Below are 24204 nucleotides of genomic sequence, written 5' to 3' on the forward strand. Positions count from 1 at the left end.
AACGAACACCACATTCGATGCCCTTTGATACAGTTATTTAAAATGATTTAATTTCCTTCTAACACAGAAATACTATTAAAAAAATGCAAATGATCAAACAAGTTATTGATGTTTAATTTAAGCAGAACATGTTAAACGATGATGATGGAACAGATCTGCAGGCTTTGCATTACATAACACATTGGTTTGAATTCTATGAACAACTTCAGGAGTAAATCAGTCACATGTATTTGCTATGCCAGCGCTGTGCCTGATATGTGTGGTAGCTGTTCAGTAAGTAATTTTTAACAAGCCAAACTTAAAAACAGATGAGAAGTCATTTTCTTTTATGAGATTCAGACCGATAACCCTGACTAGAAGTGTTAATTGCCCTGTTAGCCTTTGCTTGCATTGTGCCATCAAATTCATCATTCTCCAACCATTAAATAAAACGAGATGTAGAGAGTGTACAAAAAATGAAATATAAAATAAATATGAAAACTGAAAAACTGCCTGACTGATTTTTTTTTTAAACCAGCAGCACTCACAAGGGTGCAAGATGTTCAAAAGCCTGTGGTGTGATATTGAACTTTGTGTCTCTTTTTTTCCCCCTCTTGCAGTTGCACATCATTTTCTTATCATCCTAACACAAGTCTCCGTGAATATTAGAGAGATGTTAGTTTGGGAGAGCCTTTGGGAGAGGAACTATGCTTGTTTCTGCTTCTTTTCCAGGAAGAACTAGGAAAGAAGAACATGCAGACAAAATATGAAAATTTAAAATGTCAATCATGAAGAGGACGTTTTTAACAATAATGTTCCTCACCTTTCGTAAGGCAGCAAAAGCAGGGCCAAACGTCGTGTGTGTGGTAGTGCGATCTTTAATCCATGTGGGAAGTTTAGAGAGCGTAGCAGGCCGGGAGTAACGTCTGTCACACAGCACAACGGAGGAATAGTCGCCCCGATGACGAATAGCTCTTCCTTTGAACAGAGGATATCACGCACAAGTTAATAAAACTGTATTTTGATATTGATATGTATTAATGACTTCGTTATCTGTACCTATAGACTGATTGACAGCCTTCATGCAGAGGTTTTCTATTAGAGCTTGTCCTGGACTCCTCCCCTGACTGTGAGGCTGAAATAGAAAAAAAGATGGGATTTGATACTAAGATGCATGTCGCCTTCCCTCTAATCTTCTATTTACAATGAAGTCACAGTAGAAGCTGCTGGTAAAGAGTCTCACCAGGTGTTTGTCCAGATATGACATCTTTTCTTGCAGCTCTGGGGATTTGATGTTTGGATAGGGCATTCCCACCATCACTACACACCTGTTATCAAAAGCACAAACCCACACCGATTAGTGTGATATACTTTAAACCAGGGGTTTCAAATTTAAGACCCAGTGGCCAAACTCCAATCTGGCTCACTGCACGGTTTTAGAAAATGTGAAGGAGGGCATACATTTTATATTTTTAACTGTATTTTAATACATTTTCCTGCTTCTCTTGCTGATAAAGACCTCCCCCCATGGCCATTCAAACTACATTGAAGTAATTAAGTAACAGATAAATAATTAAATGACATAAAAGTTCTTGTTTTTTTCCCACTATCAGCTAGAAATGTCTTTTTATTACAGTAAAAAATAAAAAAAAATTCTATGAACAGAAACTTCATGTTTTATAATTACAGCACAGTCTGGGTAATGGAAAGAATTCTGTGTCTTTTTCTTATATTAAGACATCTCAGCTAAAAGTGTAGTTCTTTTCACTGACTGAAAGGCCAGTTTCAATGGTCCAGCCCACTTGAGATCAAAATGGGCTGAATGTGGCCCATGATGTAAAATGACTGTTTTTCCCTGCTTTAAAACGGTGTACAACTGCTTGTTCGGCGCCCTTCAATTACCTGCCCAAATCATCGGAGAAATTGATTCCCTCACTCATCTTTCCCCCAACCACAGAGAACAACAATGCTCCTGTGAGTCCACTGCAGTCCACAGAACACCTCTAAAGTAAAAAAGACAATCAGTGCTTGGCAGTGGTAAAACACAATCCTAATGATCATCAGTTTAGTCATGAGATCGGTTGTGTCAAGAGTGCAGTTTTACCTGGATACAACGGGAAAACTCATTCAGCACCTGCTCTACCTGGTTGGCCTTCTTTGGCTCCTGAAAGATCTGAGGAGGTGTGATTAGATAATTAGGAGACTATAGGACAAGATGTCTTTTGACTCTTTTTAGTGACTTGAGTATTTACTAAGTAGTTTCCAGTAATATATAAAGCTAATGTACCTTCTTCTTATTAGCCAATCGAGTAAGTGTACCACTGGCCTCCCAGTGAGAAATGATCCTTTTTGAGTAGTCGTAAGAAGGGAAGAAGCACACCACACCCCCGGGAACCACGTTGCAAATGTTGGAGAGAATGCGCCCGGTCTCATCCATCTGCAAACAAACAAATGTGCATCAGTCAAATGACACAACTGTAACCAATGAATAACAACGCAAACTTCATTCAGTATTCTGCACGTGTCAGTTACCATTCGAGGCGTGTCTCTGTTTTGGAAAGTGAACTCGAGCTCCTGACCAGATGGGCCACTGCACAACACGAGGGGAAGGATGTTCTCCGGAGGAATTACGTGACCTAGCGGGCAAAATTTCTGTAATTTATCATGTTAAATGCATTAATGCAAACTAATATTCTTATGTTATTTTCGTGCACTAATACACTTCAGTCAACCTGTGCACAACCACTACCACTAAGGCTTGCATGTGTTGTGAATTAAGATCATGTTCAAATGTCACAAAATGAGTCACAGAGCACAAAACGTAACTTGTTATAGGTTGCTGAACAAAGTGCTTAATATGTAAGCAGATTCACATTCCACTTTTCCTGTTATAGACAGTGACACCACTGATTTGTCTGCAGCAGCTGTGTCCCTTTCAGACTCTATTATATGTGAAACCTCTTTGTATTTTCCATAGTATAGTTTTATGTTCTTTTGTAAAATTTGTCTCTCTGCTGTGATTGGCTATAAGCTGACACCACCTTCTTGTAAACATGCTCGTAGGTAGATTGGGAAAACCTGGGTTAATGTATTGTGCTGACAACCACCTTCGTGTGACATCACCTGAATTTAGGAACTTATTCCTATAACTTAATCAGTCTGGGTAACCTCACTGGAAAATTAGAACTCCATCTAAATGTCTGTCATCATTTTTGTCAAGCAGTCTAATTATTCCCTTTATCAAAATTTCCCACAAACAGAAATCTTGATAATCTCGTCACTTAGCGAGAGTGCATAATAAAAACACAAAAGGGGGAGCTCCACAAAGTACTGTTGTGTTATAAAATGGGCCACTCACCACAGGAAAACTCAGTGATGCGCTCCTCTCCCACCCCAGCAGAAAACAGAAGCTCTTGTTTGAAGTCTGAAACCTACATATAACATCCTTTAGAGTGGAAAGATAAAAGATACGCGGCAACAGCTCAGTTTATTTTTAGAGGATTTAACACAACTCACAGGCTGCATAGTTCCTCCTGCAATGATGACTGCTCTGCACTCCCTCAGCACCTGGGCAAAGTGGACTGCCGGATTCAACAGAAGGAACTTGACGCTGCTCTCCGACAAAGACCCTGTAAAATAAGCAAAGGGTGTACTTTACACTGTAATGCGTTGATGTCATAACTGTTCTTTATTTTGTGCTGTGTGTTTAAAACGGCACCTTGTTTGTGCACCACGACTCTGCCGTCAGTGTTGCTGTTAGTGAGAGCCATGAAGAAACCCTCAACCTGCATCATTGGAGATGCAGACAGGACTTTTTCCGCCTCTACGGACTCCTGCTGGTCAGCTGAAGGAACTGCACACAAAACAAGAATACAAAATAAATTTCTAAGAACGCTAAACCCCCCCCCCCCCAAAAAAAAACAAACAAAAAAAAAACAATAACAATTTTGAGATGACATCACACCAACTGCAACGTCTGTGACTTTGAACTTTCCTTTTATTTTGATTTGTACACACCTAACCATAAGGTGTCATCACATATTATGACTTCATCCCGCACAGTTATGACATTATTGCACTGACAGACAGAGAGACATGCCTGCCAAGCTACTCAAAGGCCTCTTTGTGGCAGTTTTTGCTCCCCTATAACATATACTCAGAGTCATAAGGTTCAAAACAACACCAGTCGGGTATATTGGCTGGTAAAACTCACTAAAAGCAGAGAAATAATGTTCGACCTGATGTTTTATGTTGGGCTGGATTCCAGTTTGTTTGTATGTTGGAATCAGAGACAAAATTTTTATTTTATTTTTTTCCATTTAAAAATGTCTACCCGTGCAACCCAAGTGCAGTTTTACAAATCCTTATAATTTTTTAATGCACTGAATTAAAACAGTAATTATTTCTGTGCTTTAGAAATTGATTCACTGCAAAAGCTGAGTGTGCATCTGAATACTGTGAAACTTTCTGCTATCATCTACTTTAGCTCTTCTTCATCTCAAGTGAGTCTGACCACCTTAAAGTAATCAGGTGACTTTATAAATGAGGAGGCCCCGGGGCAGACCCAGGACACGCTGGAGAGATTATATCTCTCGGCTGGCCTGGGAACGCCTTGGTGTTCCCCCGGACAAGCTGGAGGAGGTCGCTGGGGAGAGGGAGGTCTGGGCCTCTCTGCTTGGGCTGCTGCCCCCGCAACCCGCCCCCAGTTAAGCGGAAGAAGATGGATGGATGGATGGATGGATGGACTTTATAAATGAGCCATAAACATTATAATTAAGAAACCACAACAAAATTCTGATTGTGATATACTCATTGATATACAGTTCATTTCAGACTGGAGACAAATCCAGAGTGTGCTCTGCCTTTCTCCGCCAGCAGTTTGTTTTAGAAATTGATTCTCGTACTGAACTGTTGAAATAATTTGTAAAACTTAGTATAGAATACCTAAAAAGAGCTTTAACACAATCTGCCTTTCATTTAACAGCATCAAGGAATTGAACAAGCTCCTCAAAGTCTGAAGATGTGATGATAAAAATTAGTGTTAAACAATCAGAATAATTATTTCTATAAAACTCTAATCTTTATATTATATTGTGATGGGTAGTATAACCCCTGAAGCAGGGACTATTTGTGTCTTTGTGATTTATATCGTTGTGGGGATCAGAGTGGTACGGCTTGGTTATTAGACTATGTATCTATGCTTGAATATATCATCCATTGTGTATCTACTACATTGAATATCATTACATGATTTTTTTTATTTCACAGTTCTGTTCCGACACAACATCATGCAAAAAGTCAAGGGTAAAAAACTTTCAGAACATCTTAGATCTTCAAAAGTACTTTTGTGACTCATTAAAAAACTATGTACAGTGAGGCGTTCTTTCAGTATATACACTATGCCTCCAATAATGATGCAATTCTCAGAAATATTATTTTGTCCTGAAAATTATTTAAATATTATTTTTGTGGGTAACAAAATACACAGCTGACCTGTTCCAGGGTTCTGGTTGCTCTGTAGGGTCTGAAGGTAGCGGTTTAAGCCTTCTGTGCGCCGGTTCTCCTTGTTGTTGCAGTGTGTGTGCAGAGTCACACCTGAGCCTGCGTACTTCTCCACAAAACCCCCCAGCTGCAGAGAGAAAAACCAGAGTGTTAAAAATGTAATTTTACATAAGTGAACTCTCAGACGTTTACAGTCTTTGTATGTATGAGATAAATCACACTTACCTTCCTGCTGATCATGCTCTTCTCAAAGTATCTTTGTAACTACAGCAAGAATGACAATGAGAGCTTGTAGTTTCAATGAGGTGTGCAATTAAAATGATTGTGATTCCTAATAGAATTACCAACTACCTTAAACAAATTTATATTGTCAATCTGAGCCTTGAAGAGAAAGTTATTGATGGTGAGCATCTCTGTTCCTAGAAGAACAAAAAAAACATAGTTACAGATTTGTGCCTTGATATGTATGACTGCGTGTTTACAGTTTGTGGTCAGAAGTTTACACTCATCATAATCAAATGTCACGATAATTTAGGGCTTTTAATAATTTATTAGAACTCATTCACTCGTTTGAGGATGGAATGATTATACATCTTTAATTGGGTGCACAAGTTTGAAGAGCTTTTACATACACACATATATACACACACACACACACATATATATACATATATAGACTGGTTCTTATATATATATATAGCGCTTTTCTACTCTTCTGAGCACTCAAAGCGCTTTACACAACTGTGCATTCACCCATTCACACCCATTCGCACAAGCACATTTCTCTAGGTGCTTTCTAGATAACATTCACACACATTCATACTCCGATGGATGCATCGGAGAGCAATTTGGGGTTAGTATCTTGCCCAAGGATATTTGGCATGCAGACTAGGGGAAGCCAGGAATCGAACCACCAACCTTCCGATCAGTAGATGACCTGCTCTACAGCCACCCCATATATATATATATATATATATATATATATATATATATATATATATGGGGTGGCTATATGGGTAAATATATATATATATATATTTAGTCAGCCACCGATTGTGCAAGTTCCCCCACTTAAAATGATGACAGAGGTCAGTAATTTGCACCAGAGGTACACTTCAACTGTGAGAGACAGAATGTGAAAAAAAAAATCCATGAATTCACATGGTAGGATTTGTAAAGAATTTATTCGTAAATCAGGGTGGAAAATAAGTATTTGGTCAATAACAAAAATACAACTCAATACTTTGTAACATAACCTTTGTTGGCAATAACAGAGGTCAAACGTTTACTATAGGTCTTTACCAGGTTTGCACACACAGTAGCTGGTATTTTGGCCCATTCCTCCATGCAGATCTTCTCAAGAGCAGTGATGTTTTGGGGCTGTCGCCGAGCAACACGGACTTTCAACTCCTGCCACAGATTTTCTATGGGGTTGAGGTCTGGAGACTGGCTAGGCCACTCCAGGACTTTCAAATGCTTCTTACGGAGCCACTCCTTTGTTGCCCGGGCGGTGTGTTTTGGATCATTGTCATGTTGGAAGACCCAGCCTCGTTTCATCTTCAAAGTTCTCACTGATGGAAGGAGGTTTTGGCTCAAAATCTCACGATACTTGGCCCCATTCATTCTGTCCTTAACACGGATCAGTCGTCCTGTCCCCTTGGCAGAAAAACAGCCCCATAGCATGATGTTTCCACCCCCATGCTTCACAGTAGGTATGGTGTTCTTGGGATGCAACTCAGTATTCTTTTTCCTCCAAACACGACGAGTTGAGTTTATACCAAAAGGTTCTACTTTGGTTTCATCTGACCACATGACATTCTCCCAATCCTCTGCTGTATCATCCATGTGCTCTCTGGCAAACTTCAGACGGGCCTGGACATGCACTGGCTTCAGCAGCGGAACACGTCTGGCACTGCGGGATTTGATTCCCTGCCGTTGTAGTGTGTTACTGATGGTGACCTTTGTTACTTTGGTCCCAGCTCTCTGCAGGTCATTCACCAGGTCCCCCCGTGTGGTTCTGGGATCTTTGCTCACCATTCTCATGATCATTTTGACCCCACGGGATGAGATCTTGCGTGGAGCCCCAGATCGAGGGAGATTATCAGTGGTCTTGTATGTCTTCCATTTTCTGATGATTGCTCCCACAGTTGATTTTTTCACACCAAGCTGCTTGCCTATTGTAGATTCACTCTTCCCAGTCTGGTGCAGGTCTACAATTCTTTTCCTGGTGTCCTTCGAAAGCTCTTGGTCTTGGCCATGGCGGAGTTTGGAGTCTGACTGGTTGAGGCTGTGGACAGGTGTCTTTTATACAGATGATGAGGTCAAACAGGTGCCATTCATACAGGTAACGAGTGGGGGACAGAAAAGCTTCTTACAGAAGACGTTACAGGTCTGTGAGAGCCAGGGATTTTCCCTGTTTGAGGTGACCAAATACTTATTTTCCACCCTGATTTACGAATAAATTCTTTACAAATCCTACCATGTGAATTCATGGATTTTTTTTTCACATTCTGTCTCTCACAGTTGAAGTGTACCTCTGGTGCAAATTACTGACCTCTGTCATCATTTTAAGTGGGGGAACTTGCACAATCGGTGGCTGACTAAATACTTTTTTGCCCCACTGTATATATATATATATATATATATATATATATATAAATAAATAAATAATACACACACACACAATTTGAGTATGCATATATAATTTTGGCCCTGTGTTCCTTACAGAAATTCCAAAATAAATTCAAACTTGCACAACTAATTCATTTTTTTAAAGACACTAAAGATGCATGCTATACAATCACTCCATCTTGGAAAAAGGAAAGCTCAAAGGAATCATTAAAAGCCTCACATTACCTTGATATTCATGACCATGATGAGTGCATGCAAACTTTAGACCATAACTTTATGTGTTTATCATTGACTGACCTGGTTGTGTAGTCTGGCTCTGTGGACTCTGCCCCACCTTACCTGGAAGAACAAATAGGAACAAATAGGAACAAATATCAAAATGAGGTGCATTGCAAAATTAGATTTTACTGTCCAGCTATTACCCTCGCTAAGCTTGTTGCAGACACTCACCTCCCAGCACCCGAACAAGTCCCTCAATCACAAACAGGATCTGCTTAATGTACATCAGGTTCTTTGCCTTCAATCTGCTCCTAGCATTTAAGAAACAAAAATATCAATACAAAGAAGGAGAGGTGCGATCAATTTCCGAATAAGCGAAGTTTCTAAGACTCACTTATAGCGGTCAGCATACTGGCTGAGCTGGGAGTGAGCACGACAAAGCTGCAGAAAATTGAAACATTAGAACATCACAAGGAAGAATAGTCTTAGAAATCTGTATTTTGTGCATGTTATAGAATAATGTGTTCACCTGTGCTCCACTGAGCTCTGCACTGTGTATACAGGAGAGAGTGTCACTAAGGTTATGAGCTTCATCTATGATCAACACCTGTAAAAGATACCCCAACAACTTTTTTTTATATCCCTTTATCACTCAGTCATTTGGTCATATTTGTATCCATTATTTTCAGATAATACAATTGAAAAGAGAAGAAATATATTTCTTAATACTGCCAAGATATTTTAAACACTTGTTTTTCTATATTTTTAAGACAGTAAGAAGAATACCAGACATATAATTGTACCTGTCCCTTTAGCTGGACACCTGCTGCTCGTCTTGTAGCTTCATGAAGCACCATTTGATAAGGTAACACAACCAGCTACACCAACATAAACAAACCACAAAGACATTAAATGAAAACCAGATCTTGTGGAAGAAATACAGTAACCAAGTAGCTTTTATTGACAAATCGACTCAGGTACCTGTGCAGGGGGAATCGCGAGACGTGTAGAGTAATAAGGACATGAGTGTGTTTCTCTGCCCAGCTTCAAAAGCTGCTCTATGTCATGAACAGCCCCCAGAACTACATCTCGCATCTGCTGCAGTGCTGAAGCCTTATAATAGGGACACACGCTCTTTGCTGGGTCTCGCTTACGTTTTACACCCTCTTCGTGATGATGCTTCTCTACAAAATGGAAGGAGAGATGAAAGAGGCTTTCTCGAGAAAAATCAATAAAGCCTGAGGTTAAAATAATTTCTGTAAGAAGAGCAATTCTTCCACAAAATGCCTCTCACCGTGCTTGTTTTTCTGCATCTCCATGCAGCGGTCATTTATGCGCTGGATGCTGCCCAGCCGCCGCACTTCTTCATTGATGCACAGATTCTGCAGAATTTTATAACAGCACACTGTCAGATGTCAGTGTCAAGAGTCACAGTTTTATTGATTGAATAAATGTAATAGTTTGTGTGCAATGCCAAGTAAAGTCTCAAGTACAGCGTCTTTGAATACTGTGTATTTCATAAAGGAAATACCCTCCTTCTACATAGACACAAACTAGATTGTTCAATGTGCTATAGAAAAGAACATAACACCATTTATCTTGCATTTGTTTCTCCATTTTTTCTGTCATGTAGAGGACTTAACAGGCCAATCTTCCCAGCGCTGGCTGTTGTTAGGTGCTACTTGATAGTTCTGTCAGAATCTAAAAGGACTCTTTCAGAATTAGACTGTTTCATAACTGTTCCCCATCATATCCTGTTCTGCAAATGTCTTCTCGGCTTTATTATCCTCTGAAAATCAAGATCAGGTTTTTTCCTACATTTGAAAAAGCCTCTAACAGGCTGATTACACACATAAGAGTCTGCATACGTCAAAGGCAATAAACCTTTGTTAACTTATTTGTTATTTCTGACCATTTGATAAACAAAATATAGTTATTACACCTGTATAATAAAACCTAGTTAACAAAGCACGTTGGTGAGATTCCTTTAGCTATGCTTAAAACCTCTTTGGGTGGGAGCAGTAAAAAATTTGTCTATGAAGGAAAAACTGCCAGTAGGTAAACAAACAGAAAGACTTTATGAACAATCTGTACTTTTACTGACAAAAAAATAGAGACAAATTATACCAGTCAGTCACTTTGAGGAATTAAAGGAAATTGCCAGAAATCTCTCAAGTACTCGAGCTGACAAAAGAGGCACCATGGAGAAACACTCAAAAGCAACTTCAAGAAAAAAGTATAATTACATCTATTGAATGAATAAGTGAACAGGATGAAGAGATCCATGCAAAAATTTACCAGCTCATGTTCATATATTGTTTGTGTTACTTTAATAAGATAAGATGTTTATGTACTCAACCAATTATGACATTTGTGTGTTTCTGTGTGTGTGTACCAATGACTGTGTAAACATTTTTTTTCTACAGTAAAAAAGATTTTTATTTTTTTCCAGTCACTGCTGGGTACATACCTGCCGTGAACCCAGTGTGACCACACTGATGTCCTTGCTAAAGGGGCTCTTTTGTACCTCATGGACAAACTGGGCCAACTGGGAATGAGTGCGGCTGCAGTAGTAAATCTACAGATATGCATATGAACACAGTTCCACATCAGGAGAATGTCCGATGCTCATAATTATAATTATGTTCTTGTTATAAATATATCCATCCATCCAACCCATTTAACTCTTACAGCTACAATGTGAAATTTCATACCTTAGTAACATGTTCTTCAACCAGTTCATCATCCTCATCTTTTTCAGCGCCAAAGAATCTGAGGATGCAAGCAAAGAAATCCTTTGTCAATTTCAGACTCTCATTTGGATTATTTATTAATTTTACCCATTAATTCAAGTCCTCACTTAGTTTATTAATATATAACTAAAGATAAACTCAAACTAACAATAACTGATGTATGATACACAAAAAATAAATAAATTGAAAATTGTACCATGTTGTATTTGAACTAGCAACCTTTAGCATACTGAGAGAGGACTGGTGCTCCATTCAAAATCAATGGGACTGTATTATCAGAGAAAAGTTTAATATTTCAGAAACAAAATTTTTAAAATCTAAATAGAAGCACGCAATGCACAACTGAGCTGCTCGTTTTGGCATATGAACACTCTGTCTAGGACACATGGTGCGAGACTAGTTAGCAGGCAAAGAAGAAGAAAAATAGCCAATGACAATAACATGTACTAGGACTGCTGCTTTGCAACAGTCGCGCCAACGAACAAGCAAATCCACTCTGGAAACTAACAAAGACTAAACTGAACTGTAACCAAAAACTCAAGATGAATTCAAACTAATTAGAAAATATGAAACTATAACAATCAGTCTTCCTCACCTGCTCTTAATCTTTGACTCATCATCGCTCTCATATTCTGCAATGATCAGCTCCTCGTCTTCTTGATCTCCCGTTGCCTCGACCTGCTCCTCTTTACTGAGCTGAAGCAGCTTGAATGCCTCATCCTCTTCATAGCTCTATGAACAGACGAAAGCATTTCATTCACTTGTATTAAATGACTTGAAATAATTTTAATATCCAAGTAAAGTTGGATATTAAGTCCTGCATCCCGCCGTGCCTAAAGTCAGCCACAATTGTCCCACTGCCAAAGCGTACTAACATTAGCAGCCTCAACGACTACCGACCAGTTGCTCTAACACCTGTTATAATGAAGTGCTTTGAGAAACTGGTCCGACGTCACATCATGTCCTGGCTGCCACCCACACTCGACCCGCTCCAGTTTGCATACAGAGCTAACAGATCAACTGAAGATGCCATTGCTACAACGCTCCACACCACCATCTCTCACCTGGAAGTGCAGGGCCGTTACGCCAGGCTGCTCTTTGTTGACTTTAGCTCTGCTTTCAACACGATACTCCCGGACAAACTAATAGTTAAACTGCTGGAAATCGGACTTCCTTCTACCACCTGCCGCTGGATCAGAGACTTCCTCTCAGACCGTGTACAGAGAGTTAGAGTGGGGCCTCATCTTTCCTCAGCCCTCAGCCTCAACACCGGCTCTCCACAAGGCTGTGTACTGAGTCCCCTACTGTACACTCTGTACACACATGACTGTGTTAGTTCCCACCCAGACAACACAGTCATCAAGTTTGCAGATGATACCACCGTGGTGGGGCTCATCTCTGGGGGAGATGAGACGGCGTACAGAGCTGAAGTTCAGAGGCTGTCAGATTGGTGTGTAGATAACAACCTGGACCTTAATACCACCAAGACAAAAGAACTGGTAGTTGACTTCAGAAGGAGGAAGTCCGAGCTGCAGCCTGTCAGCATCAACGGGGAGTGCGTGGAAAGGGTCTCCAGTTTCAAGTTTCTGGGAGTGCACATAGACACAGACCTCCAATGGAGCTCTAACACCTCTGCGGTCTTAAAGAAGGCCCAACAGCGTCTCCACTTTCTGAGAATCCTCAGAAAAATGGACCTGAAGAAGGAGCTGCTGACCGTCTTCTACCGCTGCTCCATTGAAAGTGTGCTGACGTATTGCATCGGTGTGTGGTTCTCCAGCTGCACCACAGCACACAGAAAGGCACTCCAGAGGGTCATTAATATGGCCCAAAAAATCATTGGACATCCTCTTCCCTCCCTGAAGGACCTGTACAGCACTCGCTGTCTCAAGAGGGCCCGCAGCATCCTACGGGACGGTACACACCCAGGACACCGGGTGTTTAAGCTGCTGCCGTCCGGCAGGAGGTTCAGGCTGCTGAGGTCCCGGACAAATAGACTCAAGGACAGCTTTTACAACAGGGCAATAGCCCTGATCAATGCAAATAGCTGACCTGATTGGCTACCTCCCTGGACTTTTTTAGGGGGGAAGTAACAATGTTTAAAACAACAATAACAATAATAATATTTATATTTATAACAAGGTGCAATAATAATTAATGTGCAATAATAACAGTGTGCAATAAAAATACACTTATTCTTCTTTTTTTATTACTAAGTTATTATACTGTGTTGTGTTGTTTGTGTTGCGTTGTGATGTGTCATATCGTGTCGTGTTGTGTTATATGTAGTGCCGACGTAGGACAGTTTTCCAATTTCATTGTACTATTGTACTATGTATGACTGTGCAATGACAATAAAGAGTTATCTTATCTTATCTTATCTTATCTTAAGTTCCATTAAATGCTCATGTGCATGATGGCTCACCTTTCGTTTAACCGCATACTTTAGCTGGACATTGTTTCGGATCATTTCTAACCGTTCTTCTCTCTTCTTCCTCTTCAATTCTTCCTCCTGACACCAAACCAATCAACAACAAGCAAACGCGGTTGAGCAAGTTAAAATTCAGACTTCACATACACTTCACATCCAAGTTTTCCTCACCTTCAACTTTGACACTAAATCACGTTCTGCTTTTTTTTGCACAAAGTCAGTGATCCAGTCCAGCTCTGCTGAGGAACTGACTGCAGAGGACTGAGCAGTATTAGTGGAAAGAGCTGCTTCTCCTTCCTGCAACAGAGCAGCTGCCTCCTGCTTCTTTCTCTCCTCATCATCTGTGAGCCAGCTCAGTGCTCCACATATCAGACTCAGTGACTTGCCCTAGATTGACATAAATAGACAAAAACACTTATTAATGAAGTCCAACAGCTTCTGCACAGATATGCTTTTCCCCATGCATTAGTACACACCGTTCCAGTGGGACTTTCAAAGATGCCAACTTTGCCTTTGTCAAGTGCACTGTACAGGGCTTGCATGAACTCTTCCTGGATGTTATAGGGCTGGTAGGGAAATGGAAACTGTGCCCTACTATTTTCCATGCTCCTAAACCTTCCTGGAAGGAAACACAAAAGCAAAGGTTAGTTTCAACATTTCATTTCTGATATGGAACTTTGACTTGCCTCTACAAACAACCGATTAAAGCACCTTTTCAATCGACGACAAATTCCTTTTTCGGCTGGGCTCATTTTACTACAATAACTAAATCTTCATTAACTAAAGACCTTACCTGTTCACCAATACGTTGCGTCAAGCAGCCAACATTTGAAACCGACAGCTTTTCAGCTATCTTTAAAGTGAAGCGTTCTGCTAGCTAGCAATCTTTCTCCTTACAATCGTATCTTTTAGCGAACGTCAATCAAAATCTGAGAAAATAGTACTGCCGTTTCTTACCGTGTATATCATGTAAAATAATGTCTGTTTTTACTTGTCAATTCCCGGCTATTCAACAACCGCGCCAAAAAACAGAAGTGGTCACAGAGTCTGGCCAATAGGAAACGAGCTACGAGAAGGAGTGCATGTTTTAATGTAAAGTAACGTTTGTGCGGACGGGGTTGTGTGTATTTATCCACGATTTTGTCATTTACTGTAACACTGTTTGATGACAAAGAATATCAGATCTAGCCTTGATATTAGCAATTTGAGTACTGACCTAAAATATTCGTAAAATAAGCATGAGTATTGCTCGTTGGATTTGCTGCCGCCTTCCAGGTAGATCCTTTAAACTATATTTAGCGTAACCTACGCTGGTCCCTCCCCCCCGTACCTCCTAGACTGTCTGGAAAGTTCTCTGCCCTTCTTTAAGCGTCTGTGAGATGCCAGATTGCAGGATAACGTGGACTGAAGGCAACATTGCGTAAACCTCGCATTATAAGCTGATAGCAGCGTGACTGGTGAACTATAGCAAAGGACCTCTGTTGCTAGTTGGAAGTTGTGCTGTATTCTCGAGGAAGTTAAGCCAGCTAGTAAACGTTGATCAGGTTGTTGCTTGCAGCACTTGATCTGAGGAGTAGTAGGGGCTTTAGCCACCGTCACTATTAGCCAGTGTTAGTTTGGATTGTTGTGCAAGGCAGAGAAGGGACAGATCAGCTTCATGACGATGACTGCAGAGGAACAAACAAGTGAAGTACAACATACAATCCCCCTGGAAGGAGAGGACATCACACCAAAGAAAGATGGGGGTGTTTTAAAGGTAAAAAATTGTACTTGATTTGGCACTCAGCACCTAGCTAGCTGAGTGGTTAGCTGACAGCTTGTTTACTGTTCGGCTAGGTTAACGTTAGCTATCGATAGCTATGCTGTCGCATACACTGATTTAAAAAAAAAAATACAACGAAAGCTAACTTTAATGCTAGGAACACCTTATAATGGTATGTAGCGTCACAGTTATGAGAACTAACTCAGTACCAGAATGTCAGAAACAAGACTAGCTGTCAATGAAACGGTCTGCATTTCTAGAAGGATCTGGAGCCTTGAAGAAACAACTGTCCTTTTATTGATGGACACATTCAATATTTCATCCCACAATGAAACACATACTGAGGGCTTTAAATATATAGGCCTTCATTCAGAATAAACAAGTTTGCAATTTAGTCGTTCACTAAGCGAAGTGCGTGGTGCGCGTGCAAGGCAGCGATCACAAGCATGTTCAAGAAATTGCTTTCTGATGTTCTTTGATAAATTCTCGTCTTACCTTTTTCTCCAGGTGATCAAAAGGGAAGGTACAGGCACAGAACTGCCTATGTTCGGCGACAAAGTGTTTGTACATTATGTGGGCACACTTCTGGACGGGACTCATTTTGATTCCAGTAGAGACAGAGGAGAGAAGTTTTCCTTTGAGTTGGGCAAAGGTTAGTTTCATATTTGTTATAGCTGCACAATCAGTGCAGGATTTTCTCTACGTTTTAAAAAATGACCTTTTACTAAAGGAAATGAACCAGAATGCATTTAAGGTAACACATAACCACAAAACCAAAAAAGGGAGGGGCAGCTTGAGACAAGAAAAGCCTTAAAGTGTGAGTTTTAATCTACTTTTCCCCCCCATAGGACAAGTAATAAAGGCTTGGGACATCGGTGTAGCCACAATGAAAATTGGGGAGTTGTGCCAGCTCATCTGTAAGCCAGAGTATGCCTATGGCTCTGCAGGCAGCCCACCCAAGATACCACCCAGTGCCACTCTTGTTTTTGAGGTAAGGATGCCAGTTTTCACTGTCCATTAAGTACTTTTAACTGTGTAGTTTGAGATACTGTATATCTGGGCTCCCATGATAGGATAGAAATTGAGAAGTGGCTTCAATTCAGCGAGTACAAAATACTTTACAATCTTTTTGCTTCCACTTTTATAAATTACCTTTGCAGTTCAGGTTACACATTGCAAAGCAGTGAGGTCAGGCTCGCTGCTTTGAAGTCGTTGAAATGTGTAGTAGAGCCAGCTTTATTTCAGTCAGTCTGTCTCAGTTGTCTTTGCAGTGGATTTCAGCTGTGGATCATAAAATGCTTAAATTTAGCATTTAGAATAACTTAAATAATTTTTCTGATAATGCTTATCTCTTTAAGTGGTATCTCTGTGGCCAGACTTGCAAAAAAGCAAATCATGATAAGCAGTTTCACAATTTGAATCTCCACTGTGCTTATAGTTGTTGCTTCTGGTGGTGTTAAAAATTGTTATACAGCCTTCTGTTTTTATTGTTTTGTATAAAACCAATTGTTGCCTTTTCATACATTTAGAATAACTGTTGTAACCTTTTGTTTAAAGACTACAGTAAAAGAAAAGGAAAAAAATACAAACCTGAATGACTGCCCCCCCCCCCAAAGAACTAATCTTTTGAGGAAAAAATTGGGAACTTTGGAAATTATATTGAAAAGTTGTTGGGGTTTTTTTTGTTGTTTTTTTAAATGAAAAGATATACATTTTTTGTCACATGTCTACACGCTTATAGGTGGAACTGTTTGAATTTAGAGGGGAAGACATAACTGAAGAAGAGGATGGAGGAATCATCCGACGCATTATCACTAAAGGAGAGGGATATGCTAAACCTAATGAAGGAGCAGCTGTTGAAGGTAATGCATCCAGAAATGTGTTTGATACAATTAATTTCATGTTTTATATTTCCATCCTTGGAAAGTAGAGTCCCTGGTTAAATGTGTTTAAGTAAGAGCATATTGAGGATAATAATCTTTTCAAACTAAGGGATCCCACAGGGAAAATGAAACGGCATTAAAAGAAACAGCGTTGCCTTTGGTTATGGTCTTATATGTCCCTTATTATGTTTTAACAAACCCACTGAATAATAATTCAGTAACCGATTGGTTTTGTCACCAAGAGTGGACTTGCAGACATAACGAAGAAACTACTTTCTGCTGCGCCCTTGTCACAAGGGGTCGCTAGAGCAAGTAGCTTTGCATGTTTGATTTGTGAGTTTTACACTTCTAGGCGCAACCACGGAAGGATTTGTGACTCTAGCTGGAGTTAAACGAGCAGCATTTTACTTGCCAAGTCAGTGTCTAAACCAGCGGTCCCCAACCCCCGGGCCTCGGACCGGTACCGGTCGTTTGGTACCGGGCCGCGAGAGGTGAGGCTCTGGTGTGAAATGTATGGTTTTCAGGGTTTTTATCGTTTTCAGCGTTATCGTTAACTCGGTTTTCCTGGGTCTTTTCACGTGTGATATGAATAAATCTTCTTTTTTTCGGTACCGGTACTAGTTTTATTTTGTTGTATTTATCCGCGACACCTTAAAGGCCGGTCCGTGAAAATATTGTGGGACATAAACCGGTCCGTGGCGCAAAAAAGGTTGGGGACCGCTGGTCTAAACCACTACAATATAGAGCTATTCAAAGGTAAACCCGCAGATATCCAATTGCAGTAATGGTCCAGGTGATGTATTGGGCTTGATTAAAACCTCGATTATACTCTCCAAGTCTGCGAGCCTGATTGGCGTTCACTTTTGTTTTGTCCCCCCCCCCCCTCCTTTGGACCAACTGTGTTACAATGCTGTGGTTGCAGCCATTCCACAACTCTCTATGAATGGTACTTATTAGGGGTGCAACGATACTCGTATCGATATTGAACCGTTTGATACAGTGCTTTCAGTTCGGTACGCATATGTATCGAACAATACAAAATTTTTCATTTATTTTATCAACTTTTCTTCTGACGATGCTGTCTGTGTTGAGCACTCAGTGGATCTGCGCTCAACAGTGCAGCCTAGGCGGAGTAGTTGAACGCAGATTCACTGAGTGCAGGGCAAGCTAGCGAGACAGAAGTTAAGCTCTCGTTGCAACATGGCAAATTGAACCTCCCCCACCCTCATTCAGATGTGGCGTTTGGAACTATTTTGGTTTTCATGTGACGTATGACCCTGAAGGTAAGCGCGTCATGGACAAAAGTAACACAGTATGTCAGATGTGCCACGCAATGCTCAATTACATTGGTGGTAACTAGTGCATTAGCGCAGTTAGCTCGTTAACATGTTGACGCCGTCCAGCCCCACGCAGGGGGCGATCCGCGGTAGCTCGTTAACGGGGATTTGCCGTGTTGTGGCGTTAACGTCATTTCAACGAGATTAACGCTGACAGCACTAGTGGGAACACGATGAATATGACTGTACATTTACTCCGACATCATCCTAGTGCAAAGACAAGTGGAAGCAGACAAAAACAACAAGCAGCATGCTACAAACTTTACCCGAGTCATTTAGACAGCCGTTAGCACATGATTCTCCTTATGGGGACCTGATATGTTTAATATGCTGCTGAGAATATAGCCCAGAAGAAGCGTATAGTATAGCTTTTATTTTGGAAAGAGCCATTTCTCTGTAATAAACTCTCTTTTCCAAAGATGAGTGATTGCTCGATCAGATAGATTTATTTTTTTTATTACTTTGTTGTTTCAGCAACATTAAATTTAAAAACTGTACTTTTGAGTTAAAATATATATTTATAATTTTAATAAATGACAAATTAAAAAGGCATGAACATTTTTTTTGTATCGAAAAAATATTGAACCGTGACACCAAAGAATCGAACCAAACCAAACCGTGAATTTTGTGTATCGTTGCACCCCTAGTACTTATGGCCATTGATCAATGGTCATCACAATTTGCATATTAATGATCAAGGAGCCCATTGTTCACTCAGTGGGCTAGTTTCAATCATTCTGCAAAGGTACTGTTTATAAGCGTGGTTAAACCTGCAATCAGCTGAGACTGAAGAGGTCACATGGATGAGTGACAAAATGTTTCTCCAACTGAAACCGCTACGTCTAGATGAACAAAATCAACTTTTTGGGAGTTTGGGGAGAATTTACATTTCAGCCCACCAAATATGCACACAAGTATAACAGGAATGTCTACTCGGGTCTCCAGCTCATCAGTGTGACTGTAAATGCTCAAAGATGGCTGTAAGACAGTTTTGGTTTCTTTAAGAAACTGAGTCTGTAATCATACAAGTACCATTACACAGAATTCTTAAAGTTCCTAAAAATGAGACCAAATGATGGAAAAGAACTTCTGACACTTTAGAAATGGCTGACTTTGTAATGTGGCAGTCTGCCAAGAAATCAAGACTGAGTGGGATATGAACTAACCTGAACATTTTGTCTTCTTCAGTAACCGTGATAGGGACCTGCGATGACAGTGTATTTGACGAGAGGGAATTAAAGTTTGAAATTGGAGATGGCGAAAGTTTCGGTTTGCCAGCTGGAGTCGAGAAGGCTATCATGGCTATGGAACAAGGAGAGGAGGCGGTCTTCACAATTAAACCTAAGTATGTTCACATGTGCAAATTCTTACCACTAATTTCATAGTGGTGACATTTTATGTTCATATGAAGTCAGTCCAATTTTAGACTATTGAACTGCTTTTTCTGCAGCTCTCAAGCATCTCTTTACAGAATATTTCCACAGTTTAAAGATGCTGCTGTAATAGTAAATAAACATTAATTCCTGCAGGAATTAGCTACATGAATTTTTAACTGGATAGTTGTGCAGTCTTTGGTTTTAAGCTAAGTGGCAGCATGAGTAATTACTAATATAATCAACTATAACGGTTAAGCAATGTGATTAAACAGGAAGATGGCTGCAGAATTATCTGTTTTTTTGCAGTATCCAATACCTTGAACTGAAATGGTTTTTAAGTTGCACACCAGCAGTGATTTTTGTGCCCTTTACTCATGACTAATGATAATGATATGTTTGTCTGATTTGATAGATATGGTTTCGGGAATGCAGGAAACGCAAAGTTTAACGTTCCTGGTGGAGCGACATTGCAGTACAAGATTAAACTAACAGCCTTTGAGAAGGTAAGGTGGGAGTGTGTGGCAAACACAGCAGCACTTTAGATGCTCATTTACAATATTTTCATCTAAAAAGGAAAGTGTGTTCTTTCTATTTTAGGCTAAGGAATCATGGGAAATGAACACATCAGAAAAGCTGGAGCAGAGCACCATTGTCAAAGAGAAGGGAACACAGTATTTTAAGGTTTGCTTTGTTTTGTTTTTTGTTTTAAATGTAAGAAGTGATCCTGTCTTGGATTTCAAGATGTTTTGTGACGCAATGGTTTATATGCTTCAGGAGGGAAAATATAAGCATGCATCAGTGCAGTACAAAAGGATTGTGTCATGGCTGGAACATGAATCTGGTTTGTCAGACGAGGACGGTAAGAAGGCGAAAGCACTGCAGCTCGCTGCACACCTGAATTTGGCCATGTGCTTCCTTAAACTACAGGAGCCAAACAAAGCCCTGGAACACTGTGACAAGGTATCTGGTACCTGTTCTTTGTCTTAAAGCAGCACGTGTGTGTGATCATTGGTTTGTCTTGGTTTTTGCTTAAATACTGAAAACATTTAATTATATTTATGTAATTATATTTAATTATGTTATAGTCGATGGAGTTGGATGCATCCAATGAAAAGGCGTTATTCCGAAAGGGAGAGGCACTGTTTGGAATGAACGAGTTTGAGAAGGCGAGAGATGATTTCCAAAAAGTGGTTCAGCTGTATCCTGCCAACAAGGCTGCCAAGAACCAGGTATAACACAGTGTGCCTTTTAAGTGTAATTCAGGCAGCTTTCAACGTTGAAATTTAATCAATCTAAGCTAATATTTAATTTAAAAAGAATTCTGTCTCTCTCTGTTATGGCAGTTACAATTCAGTTTGGTTAATGTGTCTAATTTTATTGTACTACCATCTAAAATGAGACAGGTGAATGTTTAATTGAGTTTAATTTATTTTCATGTCGTAAACGAAAGTTTATACTGGATTCATTTAGTAACAGATCAGGATGGGTGAACAAATATGACTGTGCTTCTGGGATTGAAAACGCTGTTCTTTTAGGTCACTGGTCATAAAACAACGGTTCTGCATATCCAGACTTTCGGTTGTTGTTGTACCCATAACATATCTGGAAATACAGCAGGGTGACGTCTGCTTTATGTTCTTCCAGGTGCTACTTTGTCAGAAACGTATAAAGGAGCAGCACGAGAAGGACAAACGCATCTATGCCAACATGTTTCAGAAATTTGCAGAGAGGGATTCAAAGGTGATGGATCTGTTTACTAAAACAGCCACAAGAGGGTGTGATAAGCACGATTTTAGGTTTGGCAAAAAGTGAAGGTGTGCTGAACTGGTTTGTGTCTCCTGAACAGAAAGAAGCAGAGAAGGGGAAGAGTGAGAGCGTGGAGAATGGAGAAGATGCGATGGAGGTTGAAAACGGAGAAAAGGAAGCTGGGGGTGAAGCAAAAGCGTAGATGAAGACGCAGCTTCTTCTTCTTTTTTTTTTTTTTTCCCTTTCCTATTCTCTCCTGCGGTTCATCTGTACTTCAGACTTTTGTAACTCTGGCCATTTGTGTTTAAGGTGTGATTGTTTGTGTGTGAGAATGAGTATGTCATTGACAGCACTGACCTTGGGCACGTCCTCGCTGGCTTTCTTCTTGATGGGCTTTTTGCTGTGGCAGCTAGCCGACTGTGGGGTGAGGTGTCGTCAGGCACCCTGGGACGTGGATTTAAATGAATTGTATGCTACAGTCCTACCGCCCCCCCCCCCCCAACCCCTCCCCCTCAACTCTGAACTGTGCATGTGGTTTCAAAAGAATTTGGGAAGTGTGGGGGGGAATTGCATCCAAAGTGTTAAGTGCTGAATTTCAGAACCTTCACCCGTCAAGGGCTAGACCATCCCCCACCTTGCACTACCTTCTGTCTGACCCACCCTATGTTTTTTGCTGTCCATCCAAGCCTCCTCACGGGCCTACTGATCAATTCCTAGAGTTGTGATGGCTGTGTGCATAGATCCACTGTGTTTTCAGTGTTAGTGCCTATGTCCCAAAGTATGTATGTAGCAGCATTGTGGATAGGTGGAGTAATGAGATGTTGGTGTGAAATAGCTGTCAGACTTGGAGCTTTTCTCTCAGTTTAAAATGGAGTTCACTTTTAACCCCTAGGGTACAGGACTGTTCACAATCTGCTTTGGAAATGATTTTTTGTACTTTTTATTTCCTAGTGTTGTGCTTGTGATTTCTGTATTGTTCTCAAAACTACAAATACAACAGTTTACTTAACTGGAATATGTGCATTTTTAAAGCAGCTACAGTAGAAAGTACCTGAATTAGCTTCTCCTGGACGCCCTCGAGTATTAAGCAGTTAAGTCTTAATTTACTGTAAAAAAGTACTTGTATGAAAGTGTACATATTTGGCTTGTCAGATTCAGGTTTAGACTGTACACGAGAGGATTAAATGAACCTTTATTCATTTTAGTCAGCAGTGCCTGCAGGAAAGGGGTGAAAAACCAAATGAGAGGCCCGGTTTTTTTAAAAACATGGCTGTGGGTTGTATGTACAGCTCATCTTTGTTGGGGGAAAAGTCACTGCTTGTTCTGTCCTGACAGAAGGATTTAATAAACAAATGGACACAACTCAGCTGCGTGTGATATTTTTGACTTGTACATGCATTTCCTCCCACTTTTCGTTGGTCACGTGACGAACTTGAGAACCTGTGATGTATCCATCGACACAAAGTGTGCAAAATAAAGAATCTGCTGACAGTGTCACACGAGGAGGACGACTCCTCAGCTGGACTTGTGCTCTATGATGAGGAATTTGTTTATACGTTAAGCAAAATTAAATTGACCTGATTTTAAATGTTTAAAGGTTGTACGAGTTGATGATAGCCATTTAACCTGTAATAAGTTTGATTTGTAATATTTGCATTGCAAGTTAACTGAATTTGGTGTTTGCACTGTCTGTCACATAAAGTAAGCTACTGCAAAAAGATGTGATGGGGTGGGACGGTAAATGCATTTTTTTTATTATTATTATTGTTTCATATTGTGCTTTAATGAAACATAAGGTTAACTAAGCTGTTTACTCTCCATCTTTATGGGAGGAATATTAAAATCTCTGTGCAAAAATACCAGCACTGTGTTGTGTGTATTTTGAAAATTAAAACTACCGAGCTTGCACCTGTGACAGTCGGGAGGCCTTGTCTTGAGGAGGAAGAGGTGTTTATCTGATCCTCAAGCTCTCTCACTCAGCTTACAGATGTGCTTTCTCTCCCTCTGGGGTCGTTATGACCCAGTACTGCTTATTCTCCACAGAAGTCAAAAGTATTTAATTTTTTTTTTCTTTACAGTGTTTGACTTTTTACTGACATTTCTTCTGAGAAGATCTCCTTTCAGTGACTCAGCATTTTAAAGGCAGACAGGTGTGGGGATCGCACTTACCTGGGAGGGTCTGCTTTCTTTTGTGTTCCCTATGCCATGAGCCCTTTGTTCTGTTATTTGCTGCTCATGATAAAAGACATACAGTATCAGTTATCGGTTATATAATCCATATAGCCACTGGCATTTTTGATCATGTCTACGATTATGAACAGATGGAGGCAACACTGGATATAAATAAATGTAAAAAAAACCAAACAATTCAATAGGGAAAAAAACCCTTTTACTTTTTATTTGTTTATAGTCTTAACCGTTATCCCTTAATGATCCCATACATCCACTAAATAGCACGTTGGATTAGTCATGGTGGCTGTTAAAGCATTGGTAATGTTGTTTCTTAGGCGTGTTTGTTATTCAGAAAAGTCAAACCCACCCTCAAAGCCTGGCAACAATTTTTTATGTTTTGCTTTTTAGATTTGAAG

The 24204-nt window shown here is 40.2% G+C and overlaps 2 protein-coding genes across 7 annotated transcripts; one reads left to right on the forward strand and one right to left on the reverse strand.

The window, feature by feature from the left end:
* ddx11 (DEAD/H (Asp-Glu-Ala-Asp/His) box helicase 11) lies at positions 1-19769 on the reverse strand. Of its 6 annotated transcripts, none has more exons than XM_085165197.1 (28): positions 19661-19769; positions 13989-14131; positions 13684-13899; positions 13507-13593; positions 11680-11816; positions 11046-11103; positions 10802-10909; positions 9626-9713; positions 9313-9515; positions 9135-9209; positions 8861-8938; positions 8726-8772; positions 8563-8642; positions 8410-8451; positions 5833-5900; positions 5707-5745; positions 5473-5608; positions 3698-3832; positions 3496-3608; positions 3338-3410; positions 2512-2615; positions 2267-2416; positions 2084-2152; positions 1882-1982; positions 1223-1307; positions 1039-1114; positions 803-957; positions 1-717 (listed from the first exon to the last, which is right to left on the reverse strand). In XM_085165197.1, exons 2-28 carry the CDS (start codon positions 14115-14117, stop codon positions 685-687), a joined length of 2685 nt encoding a protein of 894 aa, XP_085021323.1. In that variant the 5' UTR covers positions 14118-14131; positions 19661-19769; the 3' UTR covers positions 1-684. The 6 variants fall into 6 exon arrangements, with proteins under 6 accessions (XP_085021323.1, XP_085021318.1, XP_085021322.1 ...); XM_085165192.1 differs by lacking the exon at positions 19661-19769 and adding an exon at positions 16427-16552; XM_085165196.1 differs by lacking the exon at positions 19661-19769 and adding an exon at positions 14729-14814.
* On the forward strand, positions 14853-23475 carry fkbp4 (FKBP prolyl isomerase 4). Its single transcript, XM_085165204.1, has 11 exons — positions 14853-15268; positions 15782-15926; positions 16123-16265; positions 17016-17136; positions 19683-19839; positions 20283-20373; positions 20468-20551; positions 20645-20830; positions 20956-21099; positions 21515-21610; positions 21717-23475. Exons 1-11 carry the CDS (start codon positions 15170-15172, stop codon positions 21816-21818), a joined length of 1368 nt encoding a protein of 455 aa, XP_085021330.1. The 5' UTR covers positions 14853-15169; the 3' UTR covers positions 21819-23475.
* Positions 23476-24204: the final 729 nt, after the last annotated feature.

The sequence above is a fragment of the Neolamprologus multifasciatus genome, chromosome 7, assembly GCF_963576455.1.
Source record: "Neolamprologus multifasciatus chromosome 7, fNeoMul1.2, whole genome shotgun sequence".
Taxonomy (NCBI): domain Eukaryota; kingdom Metazoa; phylum Chordata; class Actinopteri; order Cichliformes; family Cichlidae; genus Neolamprologus; species Neolamprologus multifasciatus.

Excerpts from the sequence above, each read along its gene's own strand:
- fkbp4 (XM_085165204.1), top strand. The coding sequence starts at position 15,170 with ATGACGATGACTGCAGAGGAACAAACAAGTGAAGTACAACATACAATC. Across the intron at positions 17,137-19,682 it reads TGAAGGAGCAGCTGTTGAAG|TAACCGTGATAGGGACCTGC; the intron begins GTAATGCATCCA and ends TGTCTTCTTCAG. Across the intron at positions 20,552-20,644 it reads AGGGAACACAGTATTTTAAG|GAGGGAAAATATAAGCATGC; the intron begins GTTTGCTTTGTT and ends TATATGCTTCAG.
- ddx11 (XM_085165192.1), bottom strand. The coding sequence starts at position 16,448 with ATGTGTAACCTGAACTGCAAAG. Across the intron at positions 13,900-13,988 it reads TTGAAAGTCCCACTGGAACG|GGCAAGTCACTGAGTCTGAT; the intron begins GTGTGTACTAAT and ends ATGTCAATCTAG. Across the intron at positions 13,594-13,683 it reads ATTTAGTGTCAAAGTTGAAG|GAGGAAGAATTGAAGAGGAA; the intron begins GTGAGGAAAACT and ends GTTTGGTGTCAG.